The sequence below is a fragment of the Osmerus eperlanus genome, chromosome 20, assembly GCF_963692335.1.
Source record: "Osmerus eperlanus chromosome 20, fOsmEpe2.1, whole genome shotgun sequence".
NCBI lineage: Eukaryota > Metazoa > Chordata > Actinopteri > Osmeriformes > Osmeridae > Osmerus > Osmerus eperlanus.
The window spans coordinates 3,082,179-3,105,049 of NC_085037.1; the positions used below are offsets into that span (position 1 = coordinate 3,082,179).

At 45.3% G+C, this 22,871-nt stretch overlaps 2 protein-coding genes and 1 pseudogene across 2 annotated transcripts; all 3 read right to left on the reverse strand.

The window, feature by feature from the left end:
* Positions 1 to 4,145: 4,145 nt before the first annotated feature.
* Positions 4,146 to 7,205, reverse strand: LOC134006935 (zinc transporter ZIP4-like). The gene is made up of 3 exons (XM_062446048.1): positions 7,196 to 7,205; positions 5,182 to 5,369; positions 4,146 to 4,521 (listed from the first exon to the last, which is right to left on the reverse strand). Exons 1-3 carry the CDS (start codon positions 7,203 to 7,205, stop codon positions 4,393 to 4,395), a joined length of 327 nt encoding a protein of 108 aa, XP_062302032.1. The 3' UTR covers positions 4,146 to 4,392.
* Positions 6,842 to 9,522, reverse strand: LOC134006898 (E3 ubiquitin-protein ligase TRIM39-like; annotated as a pseudogene).
* A 6,168-nt stretch (positions 9,523 to 15,690) lies between these two features.
* Positions 15,691 to 18,174, reverse strand: LOC134040777 (E3 ubiquitin-protein ligase TRIM39-like). Its single transcript, XM_062486864.1, has 2 exons — positions 18,063 to 18,174; positions 15,691 to 17,819 (listed from the first exon to the last, which is right to left on the reverse strand). Exon 2 carries the CDS (start codon positions 17,815 to 17,817, stop codon positions 16,186 to 16,188), a length of 1,632 nt encoding a protein of 543 aa, XP_062342848.1. The 5' UTR covers positions 17,818 to 17,819; positions 18,063 to 18,174; the 3' UTR covers positions 15,691 to 16,185.
* Positions 18,175 to 22,871: the final 4,697 nt, after the last annotated feature.

Below are 22,871 nucleotides of genomic sequence, written 5' to 3' on the forward strand. Positions count from 1 at the left end.
CCCTGTCGAGTAGTTCGTCCAAAACAATTAATTATATCCACACGTAGCCACGATGCTGTTACTTCATTCTGCCTTCGCCAATTCAATTTTTGCACTCTCTCACGCACTATCGCTCATTGAAAGAGATGTGATTCGAATATTTACGATTGGAGATTGTCAAGATGGCCGCTACACTCTGCCCTTTCGATTGACACCTTGTTTGACCCAATAGGAGCTTCCGTGCCTTGGTGACATAGGTGACAGCCCTCTAAAGCCAACTAGGTCTGTGCGTATAGACGTTTTCAGGCACATTTAACAGGAGATGAGCATACTTTTGTGAAAAAAACACTTGACAGTATTATTATTATTATTAACGCCCACATCATATGCTTCAATCCTTGTCATTTAGACTACTCACCTGTGTGTTTTAGTCTTGATGTTCTGTCTAACTGGTGGATACTTTCTTGTTACCGATTCTTGTTTTGTGCGTCTGTTCAATGCTGCGATACTGTAAGTCTGTCCACTTTAGTGTCTCTTCGGTGAGTTGAGGTAACAATGCTCTTCCTACCTAGTTCTGCTTTTAGACAAACTTTGTACCTTTTACTGACTAGATAGATTACTAGTAAATACCAGAATGTATAGGTGGGGGTGATCAGTGAGCACAATATACTGTACGAGAGAGATAGAAAAGTGAGTTTATGTGCTCAACTCATGTTTACCTGGCTGATTAGCAACAAGGAACAAGGAAGAGGAGGATTTTACAACAAAACTACTGTTAATGTAACTTTATGGTTACATTAACAGTCTCTTCTCACCTTGAATTTAGTCCTTCTACCTCACATTTTGAATGTTCTCATCCTTGCAGGGGGGTACTCCAGAAAGCAGGTTATGCAACATAACCGGGTAAGTTAACTCCTCATCTGACAGCCAGCGTTGTAGCAACATTGCCTGTAAGTTGCTGCAACATTGTATGTCAGCTGGAGCGTTAACTTACCTGGTTATGTTGTAACACCTGCTTTCTGGAAAAGCCTCCTGATTTCTGTTGTTGAGCCCGGTTATGTTTGCACTATGGGTGTGGACACACACACACGCACATACAGTACACATGAACACTTGCACACACATTCTGATCATTGATTATATATGATTCTTTGTCTCTTGAGGTATTGCCATTGTTTGTTTGTGTTTTTTGCTCAACTCCTCCCACTGTTTCTATGAGGTTTGGAAGTCAAATTTGTAAATGTTTTTCATACTGAGGCTGGAGCAAATACATCTACAAAATATCAGTAAATGATGTAGCCATAAATTACAACAATGACTTGCAGCAATGAGGCTGGAAAAAGGAAGTGTTACTGAAAATAAACAGCTGGAGGAACATTTAGCAACTAACTCGGTTAATTGCAAACATGTCAGTAACATGATTGGGATTAAAAGAGTATCTTAGAGAGGCAGAGTCTCTCAGAAGTAAAGATGGGCAAAGGTTCACCAATCTGCCAAAACCTGCATCTACATATCGTGGAACCATTTCAGAATAATGTTCTTAAACGTAAAATTGTGAAGACTTTGAATATCTCATCATCTACAGTACATAATATAACAAAATAGTTCTGAGAATCTGGAGAAATTTCTGTGTAAGGGAGAAGGGGGAAAATAAATACTGCTTGCCTGTGATCTTCAGGCACTCAGGCGGCACTGCATCAAAAACAGCCATGATTCTATAATGGAAATCATTGCATGGGCTCAGAAACACCTCCAGAACTCAATGTCTGTGAACATCAATGATGTCGTCCCCAAGAAGGTTGTCCGGTCCGTCCCCAATCAGAAGCCCTGGGTTGGTGCCGCGGTCCGGGCCAACCTGAGAGCCCGGTCTGTCGCCTTTAACTCTGGGGACCCTGATCAGTACAGGAAGGCTAGATACGACCTTCTGAAGGCCATCAAAGCAGCGAAAAGAGCTTAAAGGGCCAAGGTGGAGTCCAGCTACCATGGCTCTGACCCTGACTCTGAGGGAGAGGCTACAGTGAGACCCAGTCCTCTGGCCTACTGCCAGACGAGCTGAATGCCTTCTACGCTCGCTTTGAGAGGGACAGTGACCCCCCTGCAGTGGAGCTACCTGAAGGCCTAGCCAGTGGTGAGCCTACACTAACTGTAGCTGAGCTGAGGCATTGCTTCAAAAATATCAACCCTCGCAAGGCACCTGACCCAGACGGCATATCAGGTAGGGCCCTCAGGGGCTGCGCTAACCAGCTAGCAGGGGTCTTCAGTGACATCTTCAACCTCTCCCTCAGCCTGTCTGTACTCCCCACCTGCTTCAAGAGGACCACCAGCCCTGTGCCCAAGAACACCAAGGTCACCTGCTTGAACGACTATCGCCCGATAGCACTGACCTCTGTCATCATGAAGTGCTTCGAGCGGCTAGTCAAATCATTCATCTGCTCCTCGCTGCCCCCCTTGACCCTATGCAGTTTGCATACCGGTAAACAGGTCTACAGACGATGTCATCGCCCTGACAACGCTCTCTCCCACCTGGACAAAGGGAATACGTATGTGAGGATGCTGTACATCTCAGCATTCAACACCATCATCCCCTCCAGACTTGTCTCCAAGCTTGTGGACCTGGGACTAAGCACCTCCCTCTTCAAGTGGATCTTCAACTTCCTGACGGGGAGGCCACAGGTGGTGAGAATCGGTGAACGCACCTCATCCACACTGATCACCAACACAGGCACCCCCCAGGGCTGTGTGCTCAGCCCTCTCCTGTTCTCCTTGTTCACTCACAACTGTGCGGCAAAGCACAGCTCCAACCTCCTTGTTAAGTTTGCTGACGACACAACCATTGTGGGCCTCATCTGACAGTGACGAGTCAGCCTACAGAGAGGAGGTTGATACCCTGACATCATGGTGTCAGGACAATAACCTCAAAAGGAGGACAATGCACCGCTACACATCAACGGATCCGAAGTGGAAAAGGTCAGCTGCTTCAGGTTCCTCGGTGTGAACATCAGCAATGACCTCACCTGGTCTGCTCACACGGACAAGGTGGTCAAAGCGGCCCGGAAACGCCTCTTCTCCTGAGGAGACTGAAGAAGTTTGGCATGGACCCAGTCATCCTCACTAACTTTACAGATGCACCATAGAGAGCATACTGACTGGTTGCATCACAGTGTGGTATGGGAGCTGCACAGACAGGGACCACAAGGCCCTACATAGTGTGGTCAGGTCTGCTGAGTTCATAATCGGCAGGACTCTCCCAGCCCTTCAGGACACCTACCACACACGATGCCTCAGGAAAGCTGGCAGCATTCTAAGAGACTGTTACCACCCATCCTTCAGTCTTTTTACCCTGTTGCCTTCTGGCAGGCGACGCAGACTGGACTACAGTTTCTTTCCAAGGGCCATCAGGCTCCTGAATGAACCTTGATATGGACACTGTCGACACTCACACTAGTCACTTTACACACTGTCACTTCAGCTACTGGTTGCACTTTCAGCTACTGGTGGCACAATCAGCAATATTGCACTAATTGTACCCTACTTGTCTCTAGGTTAGTATAGGTTATACGGTTAGTATAGGATTGTGTATTATAGGTTTAGTATACTGTATTGGTTATTATTGTGTATATTTAGGATGTTTATTATAATATATGTTAGCTTATCATAGGTGTAACCTATGTTCTGAGTAAGTAGGGTTGGTTGTGTTATATAAAGGTGAAGGTGCAGCCGGGTTTACCTGTGAAGAAAGCCTGAGGCATCATGGGAAATGTAATGTGAAGTGGACAGCCTAGCAGTCTGAATACCTCTCCCATGTCAGGAGACTCACCATATCTGTCTATCTAGTTGACTTTTTTTCTAATGCTGTAAATTGGATAAGGTTCAATAAAATACATAATTTGAGATACAGTAAACACCTTTCCTGGAGCAGGGCTCCATCTGGTGGGCACTCCAGACAACACACTCCTACCTTGCTGACAGGAAGTAAGAATAAAGCAATCATACTCACCAGTTTTACATCACCATGACAGCATGCTCACCAGTATTTCATAATCACCATGACAGCATACTAACCAGTTTTCCATCACCATGACAGCATACTCACCAGTATCTCATCATCACCACAACCACAGCATCAATATCAACACATACTGAAGAGAAGCTTTGTATTTTGCCCTTTATTGGTGCAATGAGGCAGACACAGAAGCAGCATAATGAAGGTGTTCATCTTGGAGGTTTGACAGACTGGAGTCACATCTCTGCTATCAGGTACATCACATCAGTTATCTGTTTTACAACACAGAATTAAAACTGATGGGAGTTTATTATATTAATCTGGACAACTAGTATATTGGCTACATATGCAGAAGAGAACAGTTTCCAGAGCATGTGTGTGTGTGTGCGAGGAGTGTGTGTGTGTGTGTGTTAGAAGTGTATGCAGTCTTCGTAGAGAGACAGCAGTAGCAGTATGCTCCAGCCGGTCAGCAGTCCAACGTTCTGCAGGAAGAACATCAGCCAGGGGTGACGGCTGTCCACATGGACCATGGTGGGGAGCTGCATACACACACACACACACATACATACACACACACATGCATACAGATAGAGACACGCAAACATTTACACACAGAGACACACACACAATCACACAGACACACACACATTAGAGAAAGCATGATCTCCAGCTAGTGCGGTAGCAGCTACTAACAGGGTCTGTCTGTCGCCATGGTTACATGTCTGATTGTCATGGTTACATGTCTGATTGTCATGGTTGCATGTCAGATTACCATGGTTACATGCAGGGGCGGACTGGCCATCGGGGATACCGGGGGAATCCCCAGTGTCCCGACGGGGTTGGGATGGTCCGAAATACCGGCCCACTTCCATCACCAACCGGACCTCCCTCTGACATCGCTGGCACCTCCAACTATTTTCCATATTACACAGCTTGAACACGTATAACGTATAATATATAATGTTGCCTTGCCTACTCAACATTTGCGTCACTCGCTAGAAGCTCAGGGAGAAAAAGAACGATACGTGCGATGCATTGAGTGGGCAACGCGCCGTGTACTGAATGGGCCGCGCAGTGTATTGAGTGGGCCGGTCTGATAGTAACTCCCGGGCCACTTTTTTCCCCCAGTCCGTCGCTGATTACGTGGGGGGGGGGGGAAGAGCAGCTGTTGGTACATTTTACCATGGTACCATACCCACCATATCAGCCAATCCCACATAGAGGAACATCGCGGTGGTAACCGCGGCAATCCACTGCTTGGTGGCGGCGTCGGTTGCTATGGAGAGGGCGAGGTACAGCCCCCCGAACGATGTCATGGCACAGCCCACGTTCAGCATCAGCGCCCTGCGCACCGACACACCACTCTGGAGCAGGATGGCAAAGTCCCCTGCACACACACACACATAGAACCACATAGAACCACATCACACACATGCTGTACACTTATACTATGAGGGGACGGGATGCAGAGCTGTACTGTGTAAGGATGGGATGTAGGTCTAGCTGCACTGGGTAGGGATGGGTGCAGAGCTGTACTGTGTAAGGATGGGATGTAGGTCTAGCTGCACTGGGTAGGGATGGGTGCAGGGCTGTACTGTGTAAGGATGGGATGTATGTCTAGCTGCACTGGGTAGGGATGGGTGCAGGGCTGTACTGTGTGAGGATGGGATGTAGGTCTAGCTGCACTGGGTAGGGATGGGTGCAGGGCTGTACTGTGTAAGGATGGGATGTAGGTCTAGCTGCACTGGGTAGGGATGGGTGCAGAGCTGTACTGTGTGAGGATGGGATGTATGTCTAGCTGCACTGGGAGGGGAAGGGAGGGAGGAGAGGTCAGTGAGGACAGCAGAGTATAAAGTTGATCTCATGTCAGATTAAGTTACACAATCTACAGTACATACCAACAGCTGAACGTGGCTGCTCCAATAAGGGCCCAGTATACTAGTTCATTCAAGACACTCACATATTGATTTAACAATTTATTCCAATGTAAATATGTTTATCTTTGGAGGTGTGGATCTATCCAAAGGGAAACACTCTGGTTCGGAGCATGGCTAGAATAGCACAAGTTAATACAAGAACAAGGCAGGATACAAATACAATGTCCAAATCCAGGAAAATGTACTGCACGTTTAACAGTCAAAAGGCTTCACAGAGCACTAACAACGCCCTGCAGTGACGATACAGCAGACAGGAGGAGCTGGAGATGGTGGAAGGTGAAAGCAACATTGCACATGATGCACATAGCAGCACATGATGTGTGAGTGTGTGTGTCTGGCTCTGTGAGTGCGTGCAGTATTTAAGGGCCCTGGAGGAGAAGGTCTAGACATGAAATGAGCACACCAGCAGTTGTTGTGAGTGGGGAAAATCTTGAATTGTCCTTCTACCTCACTTTTTCAATGTTCTCATCCTTGCAGGGGGGTACTCCAGAAAGCAGGTTATGCAACATAACCGGGTAAGTTAACTCCTCATCTGACAGCCAGCGTTGTAGCAACATTGCCTGTAAGTTGCTGCAACATTGTGTGTCAGCTGGAGCGTTAACTTACCTGGTTATGTTGTAACACCTGCTTTCTGGAAAAGCCTCCTGATTTCTGTTGTTGAGCCCGGTTATGTTTGCACTATGGGTAGGAATACACACTCTCGCACATACAGTACACATTAACACTTGCACACACATTCTGATCATGGATTATATATGATTCTTTCTCTTGAGGTATTGCCACTGTTTGTTTTAGTGTTTTGCTCAACTCCTCCCACTGTTTCTATGAGGTTTGGAAGTCAAATTTGTAAATGTTTTTCATGCTTAGGATGGAGCAAACACATCTATAAAATATCAGTAAACGATGTAGCCATAAATTACAGCAATGACTTGCTTTATTGAGACTCTTCATACTTAGAATATGGTGTGTATTTAGATCAGGTTAAAAGTAAAGTCATTAAACGTTAGTTTGTGTTTTTATTTAATGCTGGTCTCAGATCAGTTACAGCTGGTGTAAATGCTGGTCTCAGATCAGTTACATATGGTGTTAATGCTGGTCTCAGATCAGTTACAGCTGGTGTAAATGCTGGTCACAGATCAGTTACATATAGTGTTAATGCTGGTCTCAGATCAGTTACAGCTGGTGTTAATGCTGGTCTCAGATCAGTTACAGTTGATCTTAATGCTGGTCAAAGATCAGTTACAGCTGGGCTTAATGCTGGTCTCAGATCAGTTACAGCTGGTCATAATGCTGTCAACTAGATATTCATATCTGACCTGTTGAGTGTGTTTCTTATGTTAAATATATGGATTACCCTAAAAAACGTAAAAACACTGACTGAAGCAGTGAGATTAAGCAAGATCTTATGCTCTTAAGAGCATTTCACACTTGAACAGAACCAGTGTGAACCTGAAATACAACTGTGTGTTGTATATCGTCCCTGAATACAGGCATCATGTTGGAGGTTCTCTAAACTAAACAGACATTCTCAAAGGTGATTTGTGCTTTTCACTGATTGTGGTAGTGTACAAAATTTTTTTTTTAAAGGATTGAATAAGGTTTTATATGCATTTATTGCATTTTAGGTCATTTTATTTCATTTGTTCACTGGTACATTTACGTGACATCTCATTGCCATTTATGCCTTTATTTGATACAGACTGTGAAAGATTGACAGGACAGGTAGTAAGAAAGAGAGAAAAGCAGGAAATGACCCAGGCTGGACTCGAACCCCGAGTCAAGGCCTCAGTCTGAGGTTCATGCTCTACCTTGTGAGCCACCAGGGGAGCACTGCCCCTCTATAAAGATTTGTTATAAATGTTTGAAAATCTAAATGACTTTGTCTCCAGCATACTCACAACTGTTTTGTTCAGATTAATATTTTGTAATCACATTTTCTTTTGAAATCCAGCATTTCCACATCTTTATTTTTCATTGTGTGACAGGAGTGATGATCAGAGGGGCAGCGTTTTCACCTCCATCATTCAGACAGGGACCGAAGTATGGATAGAGTTTCTCAGTGAAGGTGCAGCCAGTGAAAGAGTAGATATGAGACCTGGCCTCCACATCATAAAAGGAGACCAGACCCTCCACATAGTCCACAAACACCCCCACCTTCTGGGGCTTCTGTCTCAGGGAGAGTGGGACAGGGGGGTCAGCCGGAGCCCAGTACTCATCTCCATTCCTCAGCCGTACAGTCCAGTATCCATTGTTAGGAGTCACTGTGATCGTACCCTTCCTGTTGATGGACTCTCTGACTACTCCCAGATCCCACCTAGTCTTCCCCTCAACCTGCACCTCATAGTAGAACCTCCCTGTGGAGAAGCCCTGCTTTCCCAGGACATTGACACAATGATCAAACCTCTCTGGGTTGTCAGGGATATCCTGCCTTATGTCTCCATGTCTCACTTCTTTCCCATCCTCAGACAGGATGATTTTGGGATGTGCTGTATCAGGGTCCAGAGTCACATCCACTGCATACTGCTGAATCCTCTTCAGTTCAGTGTCAGACAACTTCTCCATCTCTTCATTGAGTGTCTCCTGCAGCTGAGACACAGCTCTCCTCACTGCCCCCACACTCAGACCACTGTGGACACTGATCTCAGACCAGTCCTTGGTGTGTGCAGGGGTGCTCAGGGATGGGAAGCTCTGCAGCAGGTGGAGGTGGTCCTCAGTGTGTGAGAGCTGCTCCAGCTCAGTGCTTCTCCTCTTCAGCTCAGTGATCTCCTGCTCCAGATCTTGAATCAACCCTTCAGCCTGTTTCTCTGCTGCTTTCTGCTTCTCCTCCATCACCTCAATGAGCTCAGCCTGGCTTCTCTCAATGGAGCGCACCAGAGAAGTGAAGACCTCAACACTGTCTGATATCTCTCTCTCTGCATCTCTCTTGCTGGTCTCTACTGAGAGTTTGACCCCCTGAACCTTCTTAGATCTTTCTTCCGTCATCTGCTTCATCTCAGCCATCATCTTCCCCAGATCATTCTTTTTTGGTCTGTACTCTTCCTCTAAAGTGACAGTGTCATGGGTCTTATGGTCTGTTCTCGTGCACATGAGACAAACACACATCTGGTCAGTCCTACAGAACAGCTCCAGGGGTCTCTCATGCTTCTAACACATCCTGCCCTCCAGGTTCTCCACAGGGTCGATCAACTTGTGTTTCTTCAAGGCTGCAACTCTCTGATGAGGCTCCAGGTGAGTCTCACAGTAAGAGGCCAGACACACCAAACAGGACTTCAGGGCCTTGAGCTTGGTACCAGTACAGATGTCACATGACACTTCTCCAGATCTGGCTGGTCGTAGGTATTGGCTGTTGGGTTTATTTTTCACTGACGTCCTGAACTGAGCAGCCATCTCAGAGATGAAAGTGTTGACACGAAGCGCAGGTCTCCTATAGAATTTCTCCTTGCACATGGGACATTGACACAGGTCACTGTTGTCCCAGTACTTGGTGATACAGGCCTTGCAGAAGTTGTGTCCACATGGAATAGAGACAGGATCAGTGAACACATCCAGACATATAGAACAGAGGAACTGATCTTCAGACTGGAGACTGCTGCAGGAAGCCATTTCTGCTCTGGAGAGAGAGATCAAAAGTGAAACCATGAAACTGAGCTGAGTCAGGGAGTCATTTGTTTCGTGATAGTTTGAGATTTTGAATAGTTCAAGAAACAGTGACAAGTACAGTCATGTTGATTTTATTCACACTTATGATTCACATTACTACACTGTATGCCTTAACATGAGCATACTTTTATGAAAAAATAAATATAATATATATTATATTTAATAATAATAATACTTGACAGTATTATTATTATTATTATTAACGCCCACATCATATGCATCAATCCTTGTCATTTAGACTACTCACCTGTGTTTTAGTCTTGATGTTCTGTCTAACTGCTGGATACTTTTAGAAACAGATTCTTGTTTTGTGCGTCTGTTCAGTGCTTCGATACTGTAAGTCTGTCCACTTCAGTTTCACTTCAGTGAGTTGAGTTAACAATGCTCCTCCTACCTAGTTCTGCTTTTAGAATAACGACGTTCCTTTTACTGACTAGACCAGTAATAACTGAATGTATAGGGGGGTGATCAGTGAGCACTATATACAGAGATAAAGAGTGAGATAGAGAGAGAGAGATTATCTGCTCATCTCATGTTCTCATCCTTGCAGGGGGGTACTCCAGAAAGCAGGTTATGCGACATAACCGGGTAAGTTAACTCCTCATCTGACAGCCAGCGTTGTAGCAACATTGCCTGTAAGTTGCTGCAACATTGTGTGTCAGCTGGAGCGTTAACTTACCTGGTTATGTTGTAACACCTGCTTTCTGGAAAAGCCTCCTGGTTTCTGTTGTTGAGCCCGGTTATGTTTGCACTATGGGTGTGGACACACACACACGCACATACAGTACACATTAACACTTGCACACACATTCTGATCATTGATTATATATGATTCTTTCTCTCTTGAGGTATTGCCATTGTTTTTTTTTGTTTTTTGCTCAACTCCTCCCACTGTTTCTATGAGGTTTGGAAGTCAAATTTGTAAATGTTTTTCATGCTTAGGATGGAGCAAATACATCTATAAAATATCAGTAAACAATGTAGCCATAAATTACAGCAATGACTTGCATCAATGAGGCTGGAAAAAGTAAGTGTTACTGAAAATAAACAACTGGAGCAACATTTAGCAACTAACTAGGTTAATTGCAAACAGGTCAGTAACATGATTGGGCATAAAAAGAGTATCTTAGAGAGGCAGAGTCTCTCAGAAGTAAAGATGGGCAAAGGTTCACCAATCTGCCAAAACCTGCATCTACATATCATGGAACCATTTCAGAATAATGTTCTTAAACGTAAAATTGTGAAGAATTTGAATATCTCATCATCTACAGTACATAATATAACAAAATAGTTCTGAGAATCTGGAGAAATTTCTGTGTAAGGGAGAAGGGGGGAAATAAATACTTGCCTGTGATCTTCAGGCACTCAGGCGGCACTGCATCAAAAACAGCCATGATTCTATAATGGAAATCATTGCATGGGCTCAGAAACACCTCCAGAACTCAATGTCTGTGAACACAGTTTGCGGTGCCATCCACACATTCAACACTGCATCGATGATGTCGTCCCCAAGAAGGTTGTCCGGTCCGTCCCCAATCAGAAGCCCTGGGTTGGTGCCGCGGTCCGGGCCAACCTGAGAGCCCGGTCTGTCGCCTTTAACTCTGGGGACCCTGATCAGTACAGCAAGGCTAGATACGACCTTCTGAAGGCCATCAAAGCAGCGAAAAGAGCTTAAAGGGCCAAGGTGGAGTCCAGCTACCATGGCTCTGACCCTGACTCTGAGGGAGAGGCTACAGTGAGACCCAGTCCTCTGGCCTACTGCCAGACGAGCTGAATGCCTTCTACGCTCGCTTTGAGAGGGACAGTGACCCCCCTGCAGTGGAGCTACCTGAAGGCCTAGCCAGTGACGTGCCTATACTAACTGTAGCTGAGCTGAGGCATTGCTTCAAAAATATCAACCCTCGCAAGGCACCTGACCCAGACGGCATATCAGGTAGGGCCCTCAGGGGCTGCGCTAACCAGCTAGCAGGGGTCTTCAGTGACATCTTCAACCTCTCCCTCAGCCTGTCTGTACTCCCCACCTGCTTCAAGAGGACTACCATTGTCCCTGTGCCCAAGAACACCAAGGTCACCTGCATGAACGACTATCGCCCGATAGCACTGACCTCTGTCATCATGAAGTACTTCGAGCGGCTAGTCAAATCATTCATCTGCTCCTCGCTGCCCCCCTTGACCCTATGCAGTTTGCATACCGGTAAACAGGTCTACAGACGATGTCATCGCCCTGACAACGCTCTCTCCCACCTGGACAAAGGGAATACGTATGTGAGGATGCTGTACATCTCAGCATTCAACACCATCATCCCCTCCAGACTTGTCTCCAAGCTTGTGGACCTGGGACTAAGCACCTCCCTCTGCAAGTGGATCTTCCACTTCCTGACGGGGAGGCCACAGGTGGTGAGAATCGGTGAACGCACCTCATCCACACTGATCACCAACACAGGCACCCCCCAGGGCTGTGTGCTCAGCCCTCTCCTGTTCTCCTTGTTCACTCACAACTGTGCGGCAAAGCACAGCTCCAACCTCCTTGTTAAGTTTGCTGACGACACAACCATTGTGGGCCTCATCTGACAGTGATGAGTCAGCCTACAGAGAGGAGGTTGATACCCTGACATCATGGTGTCAGGACAATAACCTCAAAAGGAGGACAATGCACCGCTACACATCAACGGATCCGAAGTGGAAAAGGTCAGCTGCTTCAGGTTCCTCGGTGTGAACATCAGCAATGACCTCACCTGGTCTGCTCACACGGACAAGGTGGTCAAAGCGGCCCGGAAACGCCTTTTCTCCTGAGGAGACTGAAGAAGTTTGGCATGGACCCAGTCATCCTCACTAACTTTACAGATGCACCATAGAGAGCATACTGACTGGTTGCATCACAGTGTGGTATGGGAGCTGCACAGACAGGGACCGCAAGGCCCTACATAGTGTGGTCAGGTCTGCTGAGTTCATAATCGGCAGGAATCTCCCAGCCCTTCAGGACACCTACCACACACGATGCCTCAGGAAAGCTGGCAGCATTCTAAGAGACTGTTACCACCCATCCTTCAGTCTTTTTACCCTGTTGCCTTCTGGCAGGCGACGCAGACTGGACTACAGTTTCTTTCCAAGGGCCATCAGGCTCCTGAATGAACATTGATATGGACACTGTCGACACTCACACTAGTCACTTTACACGCTGTCACTTCAGCTACTGGTTGCACTTTCAGCTGTTGGTGGCACAATCAGAAATATTGCACTAATTGTACCCTACTTGTCTCTAGGTTAGTATAGGTTATGAGGTTAGTATAGGATTGTGTATTATAGGTTTAGTATACTGTATTGTTTATTATTTTGTATATTTAGGAGGTTTATTATATTATATGTTAGCTTATCATAGGTGTGACCTATGATGTTTTGAGTAAGTAGGCTTGGTTGTGTTATATAAAGGTGAAGGTGCAGCCGGGTTTACCTGTGAAGAAAGCCTGAGGCATCATGGGAAATGTAGTATGAAGTGGACAGCCTAGCAGTCTGAGTACCTCTCCCATGTCAGGAGACTCACCGTATCTGTCTATCTAGTTGACTCTTTTTCAATGTTGTAAATTGGATAAGGTTTAATAAAATACACAATTTGACACCTTACACCTTTCCTTGAGCAGGGCTCCATCTAGTGGGCACTCCTGACCACACACTCCTACATTGCTGACAGGAAGTAAGAATAAAGCAATCATACTCACCAGTTCTCCAACACCATGACAACATGCTCACCAGTATTTGATCATCACCATGACAGCATACTCACCAGTTTCCCATCACCATGACAGCATACTCACCAGTATTTCATCATCACAACAACCACCGCAACAATATCAACACATACTGATGGACTAATAATAGATAATAGTTAAATGTCAGTGGGAGTCCTTGGCCTTATTGAAGAGGCCAGTAGTAGACGGAAAGAAACTGTTCTCGTGGCGTGAGGTTTTGGTCCTGATGGACCACAGCCTTCTGCCGGAGGGGAGTGACTGGAACAGAGTGTCCAGGGTGGGAGGAGTCGGCCACAATCTTCCTCTCTCGCCTCAGGGTCCTCGCTGATGTTCAGTTCCCACTTGAGGTCCTGGAAGAGGATAGTGCCCAGGAAGCAGAAGGACTCCACAGTGTTGACTGGGAATCCCACAGGGTGATGGGGGTGAGTGGGGCTGTATTCTTCCACAACCATCTCCACTGTCTTAAGAGCATTGAACTCTAAGTTGTTCTGGCTGCACCAGGTCATCAGGTTGTCAGCTTCCCACCTGTAATCAGACTCGTCCCCGTCAGAGATGAGCCCAATGATGGTGGTGTCATATGCAAACTTTAAGAGTTTGACGGATGGATGACTGGAGGTGCAGCTGTTGGTGTACAGGGAGAAGAGCAGAGGGGAAAGGACGCAGCCCTGTCGGACAGGAAGTCTGTGATCCACCTGAGTCGGGCACGTTCAGCTGGAAGGTCTCTTGGCTTGTAGTTAGTAATCTGCCTGAGCCCTCTCCAGACAGAAGCAGAGTCGTTAGCAGAGAATTGGTGTTTTAGTCTCTCTGAGTACAGCCGTTTAGCCTCTCTCACCGCCTTGCTGAACCTGTTCTTCGACTCCTTGAATCTGTCTCTATCCCCACTCCACTCCACCTCTTGCGACACGTGGAGCGAGCCCGCTTTAGGCGTCAGCAGTCGTTGCTGCAGTAGGTTCGTCGGACAGCCAAGCCGCGGTTGTGACCCAGGAGTCTAGTTGCGGGCAGCGGAATCCAGCTGTTCCCTCCATCCGATCGTAAACGCGTACTTTTAGAATGAAGCTCTTTCCCCTCCATTTAGTCCCTGCTCCTTTTTAAAGGAGCCCCTGCTATTGGCCATTGGCCAACCAATCAGTGGAAGAAGTGATGAAGAGTGATGGGCTGCATCACTGTCAGCTGGGGAGTTTACTCTCCCCATCCTTGTTGTCTCCAAACACTGCATTGCACATATCATAACAACAGCACACACATGATACCATGCAATAGTCACAGCAAACAATATGAAATCACCACAACGTAAATAACCACAGCAAACAAAAACATCTCAAATCATAATCAAACCCCACTAAAATGTACTACAGAAATAGCAGACAAACATAGGCTGGCCAACTGGCATCTGTGACATTAACACCTCACATCAAACATCATATCTCAACTGTCCTCTGTCTTAGCTTTGCCTGCTGTTAGTCTTGCTGTAGTAGATGGTGTCACAAGAATAATGCACTATACACACACCCACACAAAACACAACCGTTTGTCTATGTTCACAGATGATGAGGGTTAACTATGAAGACAGTTGAGGGGGATAACAATGCCGATACTGAAGACAGTCTGTGATCTCTGTGGGTGTGTGTTTGTATGAGTTCAAGGTTGATTGTAGGAGAACATATTTTGATGATTATAGGACATATTTGTCATCAAATTATTTCAGGAATCTATTTGTTTAGGCAGAATCTATGGAAACATGTAGAATTTGAAGTATATTAAGAGCTTGTGTGTGTGTGTGTCTGTGTGTGTGTGTGTGTGTGTGTGTGTGTGTGTGTGTGTGTGTGTGTGTGTGTGTGTGCGTGTGTGTGTGTGTGTGTGTGTGTGTGTGTGTGTGTGTGTGTGTGTGTGTGTGTGTGTGTGTGTGTGTGTGTGTGTCAAATATGAGAGAGAGGGGTAGTGACTCTGTTGGTCATGAGTGAATGCAGGGGCGGTTCTAGGCACGGGCGAACCAGCCAGCCGCCCGGGGTGGCACGAAGAGAGGGGAGGCATTTTCTGGCATTTTGTGTTTGGCGCCCTCTGGTGCAGTGGAGAACCTAGCCCCGGGCGCCAAATGTGCTAGGACCGCCACTGAGTGAATGTCTAGTTGACTGACCTGTTGAGTTTGTTTGTAATGTTAAATATGTGGATTAACCTAAACAACTTAAACACACTGGCCGAAGCAGTGAGAGAAAGCAAGAGTTTATGCTCTTCAGAGCATTTCCAACTTGAACAGAATAGTGTGAACCTGAAACACAACGGTGTGTTTGTATATTGGCCCTGAATACAGGCATCATGTTGGAGGTTTTCTAAACTAAACAGACATTCTCAAAGGTGATTTGTGATTTTCACTGATTGTGGTAGTGTACAAAATAGTTTTTTTAAAGGATTGAATGAGGTTTTATATCAATTTATTGCATTTGAGGTCATTTGATTTCATTTGTTCACTGGTACATTTAGGTGACATCTCATTGCCATATTTCATAAAACCTATTATTACTGGATTCTGGACAGGATTTCCTGGTTTAAGATGATTATTTACTATATTTATTTGCCTTTATTTGATACAGACCATGAAAGAGTGACAGGAAAGGTAGTCAGAAAGAGAGAAAAGCAGGAAATGACCCAGGCTGGACTTGAACCCTGAGTCAAGGTCTCAGTCTGAGGTTCATGCTCTACCCTGTGAGCCACCAGGAGTGCACTGCCCCTGTAGTAAGAGTTTTTATAAATGTTTGAAAATCTAAATTACTTTATCTCCAGCATACTCACAACAGTTTTGTTCAGAATAATATTTTGTAATCACATTTTCTTTTGAACTTCAGAATTTCCACATCTTTATTTTTCACTGTGTGACAGGAGTGATGATCAGAGGGGCAGAGTTTTTACCTCCATCATTCGGACAGGGACTGAAGTATGGATAGAGTTTCTCAGTGAAGGTGCAGCCAGTGAAAGAGTAGATATGAGACCTGGCCTCCACATCATAAAAGGAGACCAGACCCTCCTCATAGTCCACAAACACTCCCACCTTCTGGGGCTTCTGTCTCAGGGAGAGGAGGACAGGGGAGTCAGCCAGAGCCCAGTACTCATCTCCATTCCTCAGAAATACAGTCCAGTATCCATTGTCAGGACTCAACGTGATCGCTCCCTTCCTGTTGATGGACTCTCTGGCCACTCCCAGATCCCACCTAGTCTTCCCCTCAACCTGCACCTCATAGTAGAACCTCCCTGAGGAGAAGCCCTGCTTTCCCAGGACACAGGAACAATGATCAAACCTCTCTGGGTTGTCAGGGAGATCCTGCCTTATGTCTCCACATCTCACTTGTTTCCCATCCTCAGACAGGATGAGACCGGGATGTGCTGTATCAGGGTCCAGAGTCAAATCCACTACATACTGCTGAATCCTCTTCAGCTTGACTTCAGGCAACTTCTCCATCTCTTTATTGAGTGTCTCCTGCAGCTGAGACACAGCTTTCCTCACTGCCCCCACACTCAGACCACTGTGGACACTGATCTCAGACCAGTCCTTGGTGTGTGCAGGGGTGCTCAGGGATGGGAAGCTCTGGAGCAGGTGGAGGTGGTCCTCAGTGTGTGAGAGCTGCTCCAGCTCAGTGCTTCTCCTCTTCAGCTCAGTGATCTCCTGCTCCAGATCTTGAATCAACCCTTCAGCCTGTTTCTCTGCTGCTTTCTGCTTCTCCTCCATCACCTCAATGAGCTCAGCCTGGCTTCTCTCAATGGAGCGCACCAGAGCAGTGAAGACCTGAACACTGTCTGATATCTCTCTCTCTGCATCTCTCTTGCTGGTCTCTACTGAGAGTTTGATCTCCTGAACCTTCTTAGATCTTTCTTCAATCATCTGCTTCATCTCAGCCATCATCTTCCACAGATCATTCTTTTTTGGTCTGAACTCTTCCTCTAAAGTGACAGTGTCATGGGTCTTATGTTCTGTTCTCATGCACATGAGACACACACACGTCTGGTCAGTCCTACAGAACAGCTCCAGGGGTCTCTCATGCTTCTGACACATCCTGTCCTCCAGGTTCTCCACAGGGTCGATCAACTTGTGTTTCTTCAAGGCTGCAACTCTCTGATGAGGCTCCAGGTGAGTCTCACAGTAAGAGGCCAGACACACCAAACAGGACTTCAGGGCCTTGAGCTTGGTACCTGTACAGTAGTCACATGACACTTCAGGTTTAGTAGGACGCAGTTCTGGACTGATGGTAGCTTTCACTGGCTCTGACTTCCTGAACTGAGCAGCCATCTCAGAGATGAAAGTGTTGACATAGAGATCTGGTCTCTTATCAAAAGTCATTTTACACATGGGACATTGACACAGGTCACTGTTGTCCCAGTACTTGGTGATACAGGCCTTGCAGAAGTTGTGTCCACATAGAATAGAGACAGGATCAGTGAACACATCCAGACAGATAGAACACTGGAACTGATCTTCAGACAGGAGACTGCTGCAGGAAGCCATTTCTAGAATAAGACCAGAAGTTAAATTATGAATCTTGTGAACCTATGAACAAAACTATAATGTTATATTGTTGAAAATGTACTTTCATTAAATAAGCAATAGCATAGACAGATATAGTACAATACAGAATTACTTCATATAGAAGAGTATAGTTCTATAGTATTTCGAACGTCAGAGTCAAGCAACAGTCTCAATTTACTTTTCACATCATCATTGGATACACCTGATTGATTCTCTGCTCTCACCTGTAGGTACTTATGTTGTTTTCTATGATCTCTGTGTATAATATAACCAAATCACTGTCTACCTAAACTAAGTAGAAAGTTTTTTCGAGAGTTTAGAATCACTTTAGTTTCGTTTCAGTGAAATAACGATAAGAGGCTCCTCCCCTCCCAGTCCTCTGTCCTGAACCAAGTTAACCCTTTCATGACTGAATTCTATCTAGCAAGTCAGCTGACTTGGGGTTTTATTACTTTGAAGTAAGTGAATGGGAGAGAGATAAAGAGATAGAAACAGAAAAATAAAAAAATTGTGTGTGATGAGGGAAGAATGACAGAGAGACATGTTCAATGGAAGTTATGTGAATATAAGTGTGTGTAGTGAGGTCCACAAGACCACACAGAGCCAACATCTTGCCACACCTGAAGAGTGATTCAATCACATCAGACAAACCTAATCAGCCCTTGTGACACCCTCAGTATGCTGATTACCCACCAAACGCCGATGCAAAGGAACCATAGAATGGGGGGGGGGGACCTCCCCAATCTACCTAATCAGCCCTCCTGCTAGCTTGCAAGCTTCAAAGGGCCTGATTTAGACAACACGTCTCCAGCGACCATTTGCTATCCGTTTCGGCGGCGATTTGAACAAAGAACATACCTTGATCAGAACTTTTGAGGAAAGTTCTTGAGACTTTACCACAAGAGTACAAGGTGGAGAATTATGAGAGGGATATTTGTGTTATGTTTGTTACTTTGTTTTAATGTTGTGTTCACTGAAATCTTGATTCTAGTAACAACTCCTTCTTCCTGAAAGATAACCACGTCATTCTTGGTATCTACACGAAGCTATCATAATAAAACAATCATTCAACTATATTTTGTAACTGTACCAAGATGTCCAGAACAATATTTGAACCATTGAATGATCAGCCAGAGATCAGATCACACCTTTGGTAGGTGTGAAGGAAGGAGGGGGGAGTTGAGAACCCAGCTTCCCCCAATCCACATCTGACCCCAGACGGGTCCTCCCTCGAACTGTATAAAGCCCTAAGATGACCATCAATCTCAGACTCCAGCGAAACCGACCATGGCATGAACGCCATCAGGATTGGCGTTCCAAAGGACGTCGCCAAGCTTCTCCTGAGATTCAACTTCATAGTGAACGCGTCACTATCGGGACGTTTCAACAGAAGAACCAAAAACGCAATTCCAAATGCGACTTCACTGAGATCCCGCAGACTCAGTCACATGACCCAGCGCAGCCGCGCTGTGACTTCAGATTCTTCAAATGGACCGTTGGCGCAAACCGCCCTCAACATCATTGATCAACCCCTGATCAAACGTAACTATGGCTAACGCTCTTTCCTCCTCGACATGGCATTGGCGTGAGCTCTGTTTATGATTTGTAAGGATGTAATCACTGACTGTACAATTTCTGCCTTTCTTTAAATTAGACCATTTCATTCTGTTCATTGAAACCAATCTCTCATATCAAACCCATAATCCAACTTTTCATAAGATCTGTTTACCTTACTTGAATAAATTCATTGTAAAGATATTTTGACGTGCGTGTTCACTGATGTTACGATTGGCTCTACTCTTAGAACGAATTCATTCCTAAAGATGAGACTGATTATTACATATTAAACATAGGATTCCCTAATGTCCTAAACCAATATTAGGGTGGTGCCCCAGACTTTATGATAAATTAAGTATTTCTATCTTTAAACGAGCAAACCCCGCTACATAATGGTGCCCCGTGTGAAGCTAAGATAGATTGAAATGAGCAATCGTAACTTTTGTGAAACGAACTGTTAAAATAGAGCGAGCTCTAACTGTATGTAGCACCATGTATTTAATACTACTGTGCCTAGGCTACAGTGGCTGTGTGCGTATTCAATTGTTTTTCGTGAAATAGCTGCTAGTGTGTGTGTGGGACCAGCTAGCTCAAAGGAAGCAGCTAGGTTTGACCGGAGGTACGCGCGTGCTCAGAAACACCGCTTCCCCGACATTTACGTTGTAATCTGCCTCGGCCAGCTCTTCACGGAAAGTAGCATAAGAGCCTTTATTATAGCCTCTATTTTAATAGTGTAGCTATTTGGTTAAGTGAATTAACCAACCAACTAATACGTTGGTGCACATGTCTAGTTCAGGGAAACAGACAGTAGTGCTTAGTCCTGAAGGACTTTTGTTTAGAAGCAACTAAACAACGCAGTTCTGTACACGTAACCTACCGCCACCACGAGTGTGTGTGTGGGACCAGCTAGCTCAAAGGAAGCGGCTAGGTTTGACCGGAGGTACGCGCGTGCTCAGAAACACCGCTGCCCCGACATTTACGTTGTAATCTGCCTCGGCCAGCTCTTCACGGAAAGTAGCATAAGAGCCTTTATTATAGCCTCTATTTTAATAGTGTAGCTATTTGGTTAAGTGAATTAACCAACCAACTAATACGTTGGTGCACATGTCTAGTTCAAGGAAACAGACAGTAGTGCTTAGTCCTGAAGGACTTTTGTTTAGAAGCAACTAAACAATGCAGTTTCTACACGTAACCTATTATGCCGCCACATATAGCTTGTCGAAAAAAGCATTGACTATTCCCGCAGCTAACTGTGTTTTAAAATAACAGTGGTTGCCAAACTAAAGTTACATTATTAGATGCAGTTCATCAATGTGGTTTAGTTACGTTGACTTCAAGAAGCTACTTAGTAACTATAATTGTGTAAAGTATGTACTATAATTACCTTGTACCTTTATTTGTTATTTGTGTACGTCTTTGGCAGTCAATTGTAACCATAACCTAAATGAGTTTATTGAAACTAGTTTGATTTAAAAAGATTGGAAAGCCGACAACTTTTCCCTCATCTAGACCCCTAGTCACAAAGCTTCAATTGCTACGGCCATTGTAAGCCACTTCAAGTGCCTCTTTTTGTTTCAATAATTTCCTCTCAACCTTTTTCCTATGTCATGTCATAGCTTAATCACTCATAGCCATGCCAATGTCTGGGGAGGGGGGGTGACATGCTGTTACGCTGCTGTGGTCTTTCTTCTCTTGTCTTCATGTCAACAGTTTCATCGACGACGGTCTATGAAAGTTGACATCCGGGGGGATGTAGTGAGGTCCACAAGACCACACGGAGCCAACATCTTGCCACACCTGAAGAGTGATTCAATCACATCAGACAAACCTAATCAGCCCTTGTGACACCCTCAGTATGCTGATTACCCACCAAACGCCGATGCAAAGGAACCATAGAATGGGGGGGGGGGACCTCCCCAATCTACCTAATCAGCCCTCCTGCTAGCTTGCAAGCTTCAAAGGGCCTGATTTAGACAACACGTCTCCAGCGACCATTTGCTATCCGTTTCGGCGGCGATTTGAACAAAGAACATACCTTGATCAGAACTTTTGAGGAAAGTTCTTGAGACTTTACCACAAGAGTACAAGGTGGAGAATTATGAGAGGGATATTTGTGTTATGTTTGTTACTTTGTTTTAATGTTGTGTTCACTGAAATCTTGATTCTAGTAACAACTCCTTCTTCCTGAAAGATAACCACGTCATTCTTGGTATCTACACGAAGCTATCATAATAAAACAATCATTCAACTATATTTTGTAACTGTACCAAGATGTCCAGAACAATATTTGAACCATCGAATGATCAGCCAGAGATCAGATCACACCTTTGGTAGGTGTGAAGGAAGGAGGGGGGAGTTGAGAACCCAGCTTCCCCCAATCCACATCTGACCCCAGACGGGTCCTCCCTCGAACTGTATAAAGCCCTAAGATGACCATCAATCTCAGACTCCAGCGAAACCGACCATGGCATGAACGCCATCAGGATTGGCGTTCCAAAGGACGTCGCCAAGCTTCTCCTGAGATTCAACTTCATAGTGAACGCGTCACTATCGGGACGTTTCAACAGAAGAACCAAAAACGCAATTCCAAATGCGACTTCACTGAGATCCCGCAGACTCAGTCACATGACCCAGCGCAGCCGCGCTGTGACTTCAGATTCTTCAAATGGACCGTTGGCGCAAACCGCCCTCAACATCATTGATCAACCCCTGATCAAACGTAACTATGGCTAACGCTCTTTCCTCCTCGACATGGCATTGGCGTGAGCTCTGTTTATGATTTGTAAGGATGTAATCACTGACTGTACAATTTCTGCCTTTCTTTAAATTAGACCATTTCATTCTGTTCATTGAAACCAATCTCTCATATCAAACCCATAATCCAACTTTTCATAAGATCTGTTTACCTTACTTGAATAAATTCATTGTAAAGATATTTTGACGTGCGTGTTCACTGATGTTACGATTGGCTCTACTCTTAGAACGAATTCATTCCTAAAGATGAGACTGATTATTACATATTAAACATAGGATTCCCTAATGTCCTAAACCAATATTAGGGTGGTGCCCCAGACTTTATGATAAATTAAGTATTTCTATCTTTAAACGAGCAAACCCCGCTACATGTGTGTGTATGGTGTGTTTATGTGTGTGTGTGTGTGTGTGTGCAGAGTGAGCATGCGTATATTACTACATTTCAGTCAAGATACTCTTGTACTGAATTAATCGGGCGGAGCTGGTTCATGCAAGAGACTCAGAGACCTTAGCGCGTCACTAGCATCTCATCATATTACGCAGTCGGGGCACGCCTTCTTAGCTGGGCGGGCTATTTAAACAGGGTATCACTGCAATCTGCATTGCTAGTGCGACACAGCATGTTCTCTGTTTCAATCTGCTGCCTCCGCCTCCCCGGCCTCCACCCTTGGTTCTGTGTTCCTGTCGTAGGGGGAAAGCGTTGACTGCTCTCTGCTCGGATG

What these genes read in the sequence shown, in the direction of transcription:
- LOC134006935 (XM_062446048.1), bottom strand. An exon ending in ATGTGGGATTGGCTGATATG is followed by an intron (nt 4,522 to 5,181) that starts GTGGGTATGGTA and finishes GTGTGTATGCAG; the next exon opens with CTCCCCACCATGGTCCATGT.
- LOC134040777 (XM_062486864.1), bottom strand. Translation starts at nt 17,817, where the DNA reads ATGGCTTCCTGCAGCAGTCTCCTGTCTGAAGATCAGTTCCAGTGTTCT.